At 45.0% G+C, this 12,682-nt stretch overlaps 1 protein-coding gene across 7 annotated transcripts in view; it reads left to right on the plus strand.

The window, feature by feature from the left end:
* AK7 (adenylate kinase 7) overlaps positions 1–12,682 on the plus strand; it is a 97,829-nt gene that overhangs the window by 59,683 nt on the left and 25,464 nt on the right. For all 7 annotated transcript variants that reach the window (XM_054530491.2, XM_024231865.3, XM_024231863.3 and 4 more), the window contains 3 exons: positions 122–271; positions 5,140–5,268; positions 6,875–7,004. In XM_054530491.2, the coding sequence (XP_054386466.2) occupies positions 122–271; positions 5,140–5,268; positions 6,875–7,004 (409 nt within the window). The remainder of the gene's footprint in view (positions 1–121; positions 272–5,139; positions 5,269–6,874; positions 7,005–12,682) is intronic.

Below are 12,682 nucleotides of genomic sequence, written 5' to 3' on the forward strand. Positions count from 1 at the left end.
TGACTTCCACATTTAGTGAATGTATACTGTTTTTCTTTAATAACTGTAGTGATTTTGGTCTGTTATGACAGTCAGAATTAAACAAAAAAAGACAAATCTCTAATTGTCCTCTATCTTTCAGCAAGATTGTCTTGACCATTTACTGGTCAACTTAAGAATGGAAGCGCTCTTTGTGAAGGAGAATTTTAATATTCGATGGGCTGCCCAAACAGGATTTGTGGAAAATATCAACAATATCCTCAAGGAGTACAAGCAAAGCAGAGGATTGATGGTAACTATCACCGTTTCCCACGGAAACTTCTGATTCAAGCAAAATGAATCAAACTTCTAGTGTGATGATGCCAATGGAAGTATTTGCTTTTTCAAACGTTCAAATTTCTAATTTCAAGTTTTTCAAATCTGACAAATTTGTCCAGGTCTAACAAATTTACATGTATACCAAATTAATACCTGTGAACCAAACATGAACAGTTTTAAATATTAGATAATACTGTATGCAAATTTATCTAATTTAATAATTAGATAATATCTAATAATGTATGCAAAATTATCTAATTTAAACATTAGATAATAATGTATGCAAATTTCACATGATAGCAAGCTCAAGAGTGATGTCACAGTGTTGTCCATATAAAGAAGAATATTAAATAGGGAAAAATATCAACTGCCTTACTGGCTGGCTTGTTTCAGTCCTGGGTATATATGTGGGAGGTAGAAGAAGCCTGATTACTACTTTGATCTCTTTCTAAGTGGTCAGAGGACTCACTGGTCATTTTAATTATCACAACTTTTCAAGGTAGATATTCTTTTTTAAAAATTAATTAATTGAAACAGACAAATAGATTATATACGTGTATCCTGTACAACATAATGTTTTGAAATATGTAGACATTGTGGAATGGCTAAATCGAGCTAATTAACATCCGTGTTAACTCACACACTTATCATTTTTTATGGTGAAAGGTACATATTCTTATCTCCATAGTATAGATGAGGAAACAAAGGCTCAAAGAGATGAAGCAACCTTTTTTTTTTTTTTTTATTGAGACAGAGTCTCACTCTGTTGCCCAGGCTGGAGTGTAGCAGTGTGATCTCAGCTCACAGCAACCTTCACCTCCTGGGTTCAAGTGATTCTCATGCCTCAGCCTCCTGAATAGTACCTGAGATTACAGGTGTGCACCACCACACCTGGCTAATTTTTGTAATTTTAGTAGAGATGGGGTTTCACCATGTGGACCAGGCTGGTTTCAAACTCCTGGCCTCAAGCGATCCACCTGCGTTGGCCTCCCAAAGTGCTGGGATTACAGGCTTGAGCCACCGTGCCTGGCTGCAGCAACTTTTTCTTTTTCTTTCTTTCTTTTTTTCTTTTTCTTTTTTTTTTTTTTTGAGACAGAGTCTTACTCTGTAGCCCAGGCTGGAGGACAGCGGCACGATCTCAGCTCACTGCAACCTCTGCCTCCCGGGTTCAAGTGATCCTCCTGCCTCAGCCTCCTGAGTAGGTAGCAACTTTTTCAAGGTCATACAGCTAGTCAGAGATTCAAACTAGGTAGGACGCAGACTTAACTAGAATGTCTGCATCTAACTGCAGGGCCGCCACACCTGCCTCTCTGAAAGCAGATCAATGAAGCACCGTGTAGAGCTTTGGATTTATCCCAGGGAAACATTCTAAAGACAAAAGTAGGTCATACATGAGAAAGTGTTTTGAAAACTGTAAAATGGCATATGTGAGTAACAGCTGTCATCATAATCATAATTATCACCGTTGGAGGGAACGCTCCACATAAGCAAGCATAGTGTCACCATCATATCCTTAGAACCGTATTCTCTTGGGAAAAAAAAAAACATGTCTAGTTAAGAATAAGCAAAACATGTACCACTTAGCAAAAGAAATAATGATCTCTTTAAGCGTCTAAGATCCTCATGGTGGCTGTACTGGGAGGTTTTCCTGAGATATACACCAACCAAACCTCAGAGATTAGACTAATGTCCTCTCTAGGTCAACTGTAACAACAACACACAGAGTAGAAATATGACAAGACACTTTGAAGAGAATGTATGGTTCCTGATGAGCAAGACTGGACAAGAACATGATAGAAGGAATAGTATATCTAAAAACTAAATAGGGTATGTCTGTCCCTAGGGGCAGTTAGCCACAGGAAACACTACCGAGGCCAGTGTAGACCCACAGGTGTCACCCAGTGACATCCCCAAAAGATGGAGTCTCAAGCCATGCACTTGCGTGATTGCAGTTCCTTTAGCAAGGAAAAGTCATTGCTGTTTCAGAGACAGACGCATCAAGCCACCTTGACCCATTGCTTGCAGTCAGTTCATCCTCCTCCCCTTGTTCTGATCAAAGCTCATCAAGCAGCCCTGTAAGACTTGGCTCCCAGTGTCTGCTTGAAGGGAGTAAATGTACCAAATATGTGGACTTGGAGTATTTGATTCAGTGGCAGTCATACTTCTCATTGTAAATAAATGAATAGATTGGCATCCTGGTTTTACACCTGGATAAAGTGAGCCCATGCCAGGAGAAAGGACCCACCCTTGGTCCGTGGACAAATGAGACACCTGAACTTGCTCAGTTGACAGCTGGTTCTCAAGCCTTGATGAATGCACTGCACCTCTCCAAGGGCCCAGCCCTGCTCATCAGGACTCAGCTCCGGAACTGCTTTCCCTCACACCTGCCTCCTTCCACTGCCTGCCATCATCCCTATCTGACGGGGCCACACTCCTCGCCAGAACCATCCATCCTCCCTATCCAATCGGACCACACTCGCCAAAACCATCCATCATCCCTATCCGACGGGGCCGCACTCCTCGCAGAACCATCCATCCTCCCCATCTGATCGGACCGCACTCGCCAGAACCATCCATCATCCCTATCCAATGGGACAGCACTCCTTGCCAGAACCATCCTGTGTGCTGCCTACTTCCTTCACCGTCTTGGTTTCCTCACCTCTCAAATGGTAGTAATGATATTAACCAACTCGGTGGATGAAATTATATAATCTGTAAGCATACAGACACTCTACCAATGGAAATCCTTTTCATGAGCACAATTCTAAAATTTACCTTGCAAAATACGGGCCCTCAGTTTCACAACTATTTGGACCATTTTGAAATAAATAACTCTATGTTACTGATATTTTGACCTCTGTTAGAAATGAATATTTACTCATTGATTATGAACACCATAGGGCTTCTTTAGCATTCAATCAAGTTTATCAGCAGAAGAAATGGTGTTTTTTTTTAAATGAGTATGTTTTTAAAAATTAGAATAAATTTTTTAAAAATTGAGACAGGGTGTTGCTCTGTTGCCCAGGTTGGAGTGCAGTGGTAGGACTGCGACTCACTGCAGCCTAGACCTCTTGGGCTTAAGCACTCCTCCTGCCTCAGCCTGGCCACCAAGTAGCTGGGACCACAGGCACATGTGACTATGCCCAGCCAATATTTAAAAAAAATTTTTTTTTTTTTTGTAGAGACGGGGATCTCACTATATTGCTGAAGCTGGCCTCGTTTTTTGTAGAGAGGGGGACCTCACTACATTGCTCAGACTCGCCTCGAACTCCTGGGCTCCAGGGATCCTCCCGCCTCAGCCTCCTAAACTGCTGGGATTACAGGCATGAGCCACGATGCCTGGCCTAAAAATTACAATAAATTAACTGTGTTAAAAATAATTGGCCACGTGCGATGGCTCACACCTGTAATCCTACCACTTTGGGAGGTCGAGGTGGGTGGATCACCTGAGGTCGGGAGTTCGAGACCAGCCTGGCTAACATGGTGAAACCCCATTTCTACTAAAAATACAAAAAAATTAGCTGGGTGTGGTGGCGTGTGCCTGTAATCCCAGGTACTCAGGAGGCTAAGGCAGGAGAATCGCTTGAACCCAGGAGGCGGAGGTTGCAGTGAGCCGAGATCACGCCATTGCACTCCAGCTTGGGCAACAAGAGTGAAACTCTGTCTCAAAATAGTAACAATAATAATAATAATTAAGGACCAAGCCAGGTGCAGTGGCTCACACCTGTAATCCCAACGCTTTGGGAGGCCGAGGCAGGAGGATTGCTTGAGTGCAGGAGTTTGGGACCAGCCTGAACCACACAGTGAGATCTCATCTCTACAGAAAGTATAAAAATTAGATGAACGTGGTGGTGTGCATCTGTAGTCCCAGATACTTGTGAGGCTGAGCTGGGAGGATGGTTTGAGCCCAGGAGTTTGAGGCTGCAGTGAGCTGTGATTGCACCACTACACTCCAGCCTGGGCAACAGAGGGAGCACCTATCTCAATACAAAACAAAACAAAACAAAACAAATAATTAAAGACCAAATTCAGTACAGAAATAGTATTCAGGCAGTAAATTAGGCCCTTTGCACACTGAACCAGAAATTCTTTGCTTTGTTACTGTTCCAGAGGTAGCACAATGCCCTGTACTGTGCACTGTCTTGTGAAACTGGCTGTGTGTAATTCCTGAGCACTTACTCTTTAGTGATCTAAGTTGTTCCTGACACATCTTCTTATGTGGTCATATCCACCAGCCCCAGATCAGCCCATGTAGTTGGTGCCTGTTGAATACCTACTGAATGAATGGACATGAACCAGAACATGAACTGTCTGACCAGGGGGCAGACGCTTTCAGGATGATGTGGCAGCCACCCTGGTGGTGGTGGTGGGGGGGTAGAGGCGTGACTCTGGAGTCTCCACAGAAGAGTGAGAGTTAGCCTGCAGGGTCCAGAGACTTTATTTTCAAAAGGCACTCCCAGCCAGGCATGGTGGCTCACACCTGTAATCCCAGCACTTTGGGAAGCTGAGGCGGGTAGATCACTTGAGACCAGGAGTTCGAGACCAGCCTGGCCAACATGGAGAAAACCCGTCTCTACAAAAAATACAAAAATTAGCCAGGCATGGTAGTGCGCATATGTAGTCTCAGCTACTCGGGAGGCTGAGGCAGAGAATTGCTTGAACCTGGGAGGTGGAGGTTGCAGTAAGCGAGATCATGCCACTGCACTACAGCCTGAGCAACAGAGTGAGACTCTGTCTCAAAAAAAAAAAAAAAAAAAGCACTCCCCTGAAATAAAAAAACACTCTGTCTAGCTACAGATCATTCAGAGCTGGCTGTATGTTCCTTACTCTCTCCTCTTTCAGCCAATCAAGATCTGCATTCTCGGTCCCCCTGCTGTGGGAAAATCCAGTATTGCTGAAGAATTGGCCAGGTACTACAAACTGCATCACATCCAACTGAAGGATGTCATTTCTGAAGCCATAGCAAAACTGGTAACACTTTAAACTATTTTCCTGGGCATTTTAATTAATTACTGTATTGTTCTTAGGGTATAAAGATGTATATTATTCAAATTAGCCAGCCGGACGCAGCTTACATGATCCCAATTTTGTTGGCAACATCCGAGGCGTCCTAATCAGTAGCCAGGGGAACATCTGGCTTCTCTTCCCCCTCAGGCCTGAGCAGAGTGTTGACCTTGGCCACACTGGCATCAGAGAGCTTCTTCACAGCCTGTTGGATGTGGCACTTGCTGGCTTTGGCACCTGCAATGAACACAAGTGTGTGTTTGTCTCCTCTCTTCGTGGCCAACTCAGGGGTCAGGGGAAGTTAGTTGATGATGGCAGAGTGGTCATGCTGGTTTCTCCAGAGGACACTCTTGGGAGGATCTCTGGGCTGCCCCCGGAGCCGCCGTGTCCTGGGACACCGGAAGGTGGATGACATGTGGATCTTCTTTTCTCTGTGGCTGTGGACACCTTTCAGCACTGCCTTCTTGGCCTTCAAAGCTTTTGCTTTTGCTTTGGCTTGGGGAAAGAAAGGAGCTTCCTTCTTTACCTTCAGAGCCATCTTGTAAAATAGCTTTTTTTTTTTTTTTTTTTGAGATGGAGTCTCACTTTGTCACCTAGGCTGGAGTGCAGTGGCACGATCTCGGCTCACTGCAACCTCCGCCTCCCGGGTTCAAACAGTTCTCCTGCCTCAGCCTCCCAAGTAGCTGGGATTACAGGCACATGCCACCATGCCCAGCTAATTTTTGTGTTTTTGGTAGATACGGGGTTTCACCATATTGGCCAGGCTGGTCTTGAACTCTTGAGCTCAGGTAATCTGCCCGCCTTGGCATCCCAAAGTGCTGGGATTACAAGTGTGAGCCAGCAAGCCCAGCCTGAAGTGGCTTTTAACTACTTTATTGGGAATTTTAACATTTTAGAAATGCTTTTTTTAGTTTTATAATAAACAAGCAACTAATTTTATATGTCAGTAAACAGGAGATTTGTTATTTTAATTGGATGTTCCTGTTGCCCCAGTTATGAAAACACAACACTCTACAGGGCTTTCCTCTGAGACAGAAGCAGCTTCTGTGGGTTGCCCTTGAAATTTAGTCTGCCTCCAGCTGTGGTTCGAAGTATAGCTTGTGTTCTCTCTGTTGCCTGGAACACTTGTAGGTGTTTTATTCGTGTTGTATGTTTCTTGGGGTATTATCAAACTTTATTTATAAACTGCTTTGTGTCATTTTATTGGAAATGGCAGATACTGAGGTAGCTTTCATAAATGATTATTAAAAGTCTTGATTTCTACAACATGTGGTTCCTTCAAGTAAGATACAACCCAATACCTTAGAATAACACATTAGAAAAATGTTGACTGAAGCAGTTCTGGCATTAGCACAAAAATATACTATTCTCTTAAATATTCTGTAAGAAAAACCTCAAGGATCTCATGTGTCTTTGTGGATATGCGCATCCTGCAAAATTTTGCATGACAGCTGTCATAGGGTACATGTCCTATTTGGGTCCCAAGCTTTTTCCAGGATCACCTGCCAGCTGATTTGTGAGTAGCAAATGAATGCAGGGCATCATCCAATGTGAATATCCCTGTGGTATGCAGGAGGCGATTGTTGCCCCTAAGGATGTAGGAGAAGGAGAAGAAGAAGTAGAAGAGGAAGAGGAGGAGGAGAATGTGGAAGATGCACAGGAGCTCCTAGATGGCATCAAGGAGAGCATGGAGCAGAACGCAGGTAACACACACCCAGCAGTGAGCCGTGCTGCTCTTATGAACAGTGGCTATTTTTAAAAATCTGGTTATAAAAGACTGTTTAAAAAAAAAAGACTGAACTACAGGCGGGCACCATGGCTCATGCCTGTAATCCCAGCACTTTGGGAGTCTGAGGTGGGAGGATCACTTGAGGCCAGGAGTTTGAGACCAGCCTGAGCAGCATGGCGAAACCCCATCTCTACAAAAAAAATACAAGAATTAGCTAGGCATGGCCAGGCTCAGTGGCTCATGCCTGTAATCCCAGCACTTTGGGAGGCCGAGGCGGGTGGATCACCTGAGGTCATGAGTTTGAGACCAGCCTAGCCAACATGGTGAACTCCATCTCTACTAAAAATACAAAAACTTAGCCAGGTGTGGTGCTGCACACCTGTAGTCCCAGCTACTCAGGAGGCTGAGGCAGGACAATTGCTTGAACCTGGGAGGTGGAGGTTGCAGTGAGCCAAGTTCACGCCATTGCACTCCAGCCTGGGCAACAAGAGTGAAACTCTGTCTCAAAAAAAAAAAAAAAAAAAAAAAATTAGCTGGGCATGGTGGCATGTGCCTATAGTCCCAGCTATTTGGAGGTTGAGGCAGGAGGATCACTTGAGCCCAGGAGATTGAAGCTGTAGTAAGCCATGATCATGCCCTTGCACTCCAGCCTCGGTGACACAGTAAGATCCTGTCTCAAAAAAAAAAAAAAAAAAAGTGAAGTACAGAAATGATAACAAAAAAAATTCCTTCATAATCTCATTGTTAACATTTTGGTGATGATCTGTTGGTAGGATGGGGAAGAACTTCCTAAGTTAAAAAGAAAAAAATCGACTGCGCACGGTGGCTCACACCCGTAATCCCAGCACTTTGAGAAGCCAAGGTAGGCGGATCACCTGAGGTCAGGAGTTTGAGACCAGCTTGGCCAACATGGTGAAAACCCGTCTCTATTAAAAATACAAAAATTAGCTGGGCGTGGTGGCACGTGCCTGTAATCCCAGCTACTCGGGAAGGTGAGGCAGGAGAATCGCTTGAACCCGGGAGGTGGAGGCTGCAGTGAGCCGAGATCGTGCCACTGCACTCCAGTCTGAGTGACAGAGCGAGACTCCATCTCAAAAAAAGAAAAAAAAATCACACATATGTTCATAAATCACTGGAACCCAGGAGGCAGAGGTTGCAGTGAGCCGAGATCACACCACTGCACTCCAACCAATCAGTTGGTTGTCCTTTTAATTGGACAAACCAAGAAAAGATATTGCCACTGATATGATAAATTAATATCCTTAATATATAAAATGTTCAGGCAAATTGATAAGAGAGTTATGAAATCCTTAATAGAAAAAAATGGATGAGGCCGGGTGCGGTGGCTCATGCCTGTAATCCCAGCACTTTGGGAGGCCCAGGAGGGTGGAACACGAGGTCAGGAGTTCAAGACCAGCCTGGCCAAGATGATGAAACCTGTCTCTACTAAAACTACAAAAATTAGCCAGGCACGGTGGTAGGTGCCTGTAATCCTAGCTACTCGGAAGGCTGAGGCAGGAGAATCGCTTGAACCTGGGTGGCAGAGGTTGCAGTGAGCTGAGATCGCGCCACTGTACTCTAGCCTGGGCAACAGAGTAAGACTCCCTCTCAAAAAAAAAAAAAAAAAAAGAAAGAAAGAAAGAAAAGAAAAAAATGGATTAGTGAAATGGGCCAATAGGTAATACAGGAAGATGTATAAATAAATGGAAAATTATTCTTACTCACTTAGTAATTCATTGTAGCCAGTTTGTTGAACAAAGTAATCACAGTAAGGTGTCGCTTTAAACTCAAACTGGATTCATTCTTTCCCTTGGATAGAATTTCAGGCTGGTTCCATTGCAACTCTTAGATAGTGAGTAGCCCCTTTGTTTATTCATGCTTTAGGAAGTCTGTTCCAGTCAAATAATTATAAACTGGGTTTTGAACTGAGAGGTCTCTAAGGGATCTTGCTACCTGCAGGAAAGCAGTCAGTAGCAGTTATTAGAAAAATAAAGCCATTTCATCATTTTTACACTTGGACAGTTGAGATCCTCCATCATCTGGTTATTGTAGTATCGCCTTCGGACTCATCTAATGCAATTTCTCCCCTTGCCGTCTTCTTAACCACCCTTATTTTCTCTCCTATTCCTTCCTCCTCCCTTCTTGCTGGTGGCCATTTCTGATCCTCCAGGGATCAAGGACAGGGGAGAAGGATAGAGAAGGATGTGGCCAACTCAGATGTAAGTTGGCACTGGGTGACAGACGGCATGCTCGCTGGTCCTTTGTCGTCTCTCAGGGGCTCTTGACATTCTCCTACTGAGAACTGCCCACTGCACCTCCGGGGCATGGCTCTTGACTGCCTCCATGGCCATCACTGGTCTTCTGGTACTCCACCCCTTTGCCCCAGAGGTTGTCCTCTTCCCAGCTACTCACCTCCACCTGGGTTGGAGACCTAGTTTCCCTCTCCTAACTTCATCCCATTCCCTACCAGGTGTCCATGTCACCCACGTTCCACTCAGGGAGCCCGCGACTGTCCGGGGCTATTTGCCATTGGTCAGCTTAAGGAAGGTTTGCTCTGGTCCCTGGTCCTGGTTCCTTATGTTTGTCACTGCCCGCTTCCATGGAGGTCTCTAGTCCCCTGACCCTTTCCCTGAAGGCCAGGTTAGCCCTGAACCTCTCTCCTCCTCCCCTCCACCAGATCAACCTAGTTTTCTGGGATGGAGGAGGTGGTTTTGCATGCAAACACCAAGTGTCCGCTGAAACCAGCCCATCATCTGAGTCTTGGTTTCTGCTTCATTGTGATCTGCACCAGAAGGAAATGGCATCTAGAATTCCAGAGAGATTTCCCAGAGGGGAAAGGACTGCCCAGATGAATGCTTGGGGATGTAACATTGCTTGTGCCTTCCCATAAGACTTTTGGGGAGCACTGTGTTGGTTTTAGAGAGTCTAATAGAGTGGAGTTGGGCACAGTGGCTCGTGCTATATTCCCAGCACTTTGAGAGGCAGCCTCAGCAACATAGCAAGACCCCCCATGTCTACAAAAAAAAGTCTAGCAGAGTTCTGATGCTTACCTTTTGGGTGAGATGGAAAAGAACAAGATAAGACATTCCATTGTGAGGACATCTGTGGAAGGAAATCTGTCAAGGCCACATTGAGGGGTGTGGGACGGGGAGTTTTAGGAAGTCACTGTGTACATGGCCATGTGTAAGTAAAGCTTACAGCTGGGGTGTAAGGCTAGAAACGGGGTGCCAAGAGCAAGGAACTATGCCACCCCCTAAGGAGAGACAAGAATGTCTAATAATTAGGCTAACAGGACTCAGCAAACATTGAACTTTATTCATTTATTTACTTATTTATTTATTTTTGAGAATGAGTCTCACTCTGTCACCCAGGCTGGAGTGCAGTGGTGTGATCTCGGCTCACTGCAACCTCTGCCTCCTGGCTTCAAGCAATTCTCAGCCTCCTGAGTAGCTGGGATTACAGGCACACACCACCATGGCCAGCTAATTTTTTGTATTTTTAGTAGAGATGGGGTTTCGCCATGTTGGCCAGGCTGGTCTCAAACTCCTGGTCTCAAGTGATCTGCCTGCCTTGGCCTCCGAAAGTGCTGGGATTACAGGTGTGAGCCACTGTGCTTGGCCAAGCATTATTTGTTGACAAAGACTTATATAATTGGCCCTTGCAAGAGCCCAGAAATCTCATCCAAGGCTTATCCTAACAGTTAAGTACCAACTGAGCTCTTTTTACGCTTGGGGAGGTGACCACATAGAACAAGAATTAGAGCAGAGACAGTGTCCAGGTGAGAACACTCACTGAGGCCCCCAGGCTCCAGAGGGCCTGTCCTAGCACTCTGTTCTTCCCCCAGGTGTGAGAGGCCAAACAGGTTCAGCAGCCCCTGTCAAGAGAGATGTAAAAGGGGCCATGGGAGGGGCAGAGGAAGTGGTCGTGTGGGGAAGATACGTCTTTAGAACAGCCAGCATCCCTCGAAGCTCCTCACCCACATGTGACTCCCCGCTTCCCCACTTCCTACAAGATTGGAATCATTCGGTTCCTTTTAACTTTCTCAAGTGTGTCCAAAAATCCCTCCTATCCATATTTACCTGAGACGAAAACATGGACCTTGCCTATGTTTGAACAAAACAAGACCTTTGAACCCATGGCACTGAGGTGAGCTCACTTTTCCCTCACATGACTGCATTTGTTATCACATGATTCCAATGATTCTAGCAAAACGAGTTTCCCAGTCCCACAGTGAGGCCCCTCCATGTCCTAACTCCACTCCCACCAGCCCCTGACAGTGTAGCAAAATAAGGGCTTTGTTACACCATAGAGTGTGCTAATTACAGATTTTGTGCTCACTTTACATATTTCAAAAGCATTGTGAAATTACTGGATGTAGTTGGTAGGATTCCTGGTGATCATTGGACTAGCCTTTCAACTTTTCTCTGAGTTTGAAAATAAAAAGGGGAAGAAAAGTCTGTAAATGTACCAACTTGTTGATATCTCTACTGTACATGGGTCATTGTAAAATCTTGGCTTGCAGCTATCTAATTTTTTTTTTAAACAAAACTCATATTATTACTGTAATCAAGGCAAAGTTTCTTAAAACAGTTAACCTTGGCCGGGCTTGGTGGCTCATGCCTGTAATCCCAGCACTTTGGGAGGCCAAAGAGGGCGGATCATGAGATCAGGAGTTCAAGACCAGCCTGGCCAACATGGTGAAACCCTGTCTCTACTAAAGGTACAAAAAATTAGCCGGGTGTGGTGGTGGATGCCTGTAATCCCAGCTACTCAGAAGGCTGAGGCAGGAGAATCGCTTGAACCCTAGAGGCAGAGGTTGCAGTGAGCTGAGATTGTGCCATTGCAATCCAGTCTGAGTGACAGGGCAAGACTCCGCTTCAAAAAACAAACAAACAAACAAAAACCAGTTAACCTTGGCAGTGGAAGTCTAATCAGAACCATGACTCATGAATTAACACTGCGTTCTTTTCTGCTGTTGAAACTCACTGTTTCACATACCATCTTCCACAAGACTTTATTAAACAGGAAGATGAAGAATGCACTTGGAAGTCACCAAGCATGGCTTGACCACTTGCTTAGTTCCTGACTTCAGACCAGTCACTGCCTCTCTCTGAACCTGTTTCATCCTGTGTTAAAAAAAATAATAATAATAAGAGAGAGGAGCCGGGCACGGTGGCTCACGCCTGTAATCCCAACACTTTGAGAGGCCGAGGCGGGCGGATCACGAGTTCAGGAGATTGACACCATCCTGGCTAACACGGTGAAACCCCGTCTCTACTAAAAATACAAAAAAATTAGCCAGGTGCAGTGGCGGTCACCTGTAGTCCCAGCCACTTGGGAGGCTGAGGCAGGAGAATGGTGTGAACCTAGGAGGAGAAGCTTGCAGTGAGCCGAGATCGCACCACTGCACTCCAGCCTGGGCGACAGAGCAAGACTCTGTCTCAAAAAAAAAAAAAGAAAAAAAGAAAAGAGAAAAAGAGAGGAGAGGAGAAGAAGAATAAATCCACCAGCTTGGAGGATTAACTGAAGATAAGATAATGATAACCAAGAGAACATGAGTGAAATTGCACTGTAAACTCTAAAAACTTACACAAAGTACAGTATCACCAATAACAGGGAAGGGTGGGAATCACCACCGAACAGTCTGTGTCC

Source organism: Pongo abelii, chromosome 15 (genome assembly GCF_028885655.2).
Source record: "Pongo abelii isolate AG06213 chromosome 15, NHGRI_mPonAbe1-v2.0_pri, whole genome shotgun sequence".
Lineage (NCBI taxonomy): Eukaryota > Metazoa > Chordata > Mammalia > Primates > Hominidae > Pongo > Pongo abelii.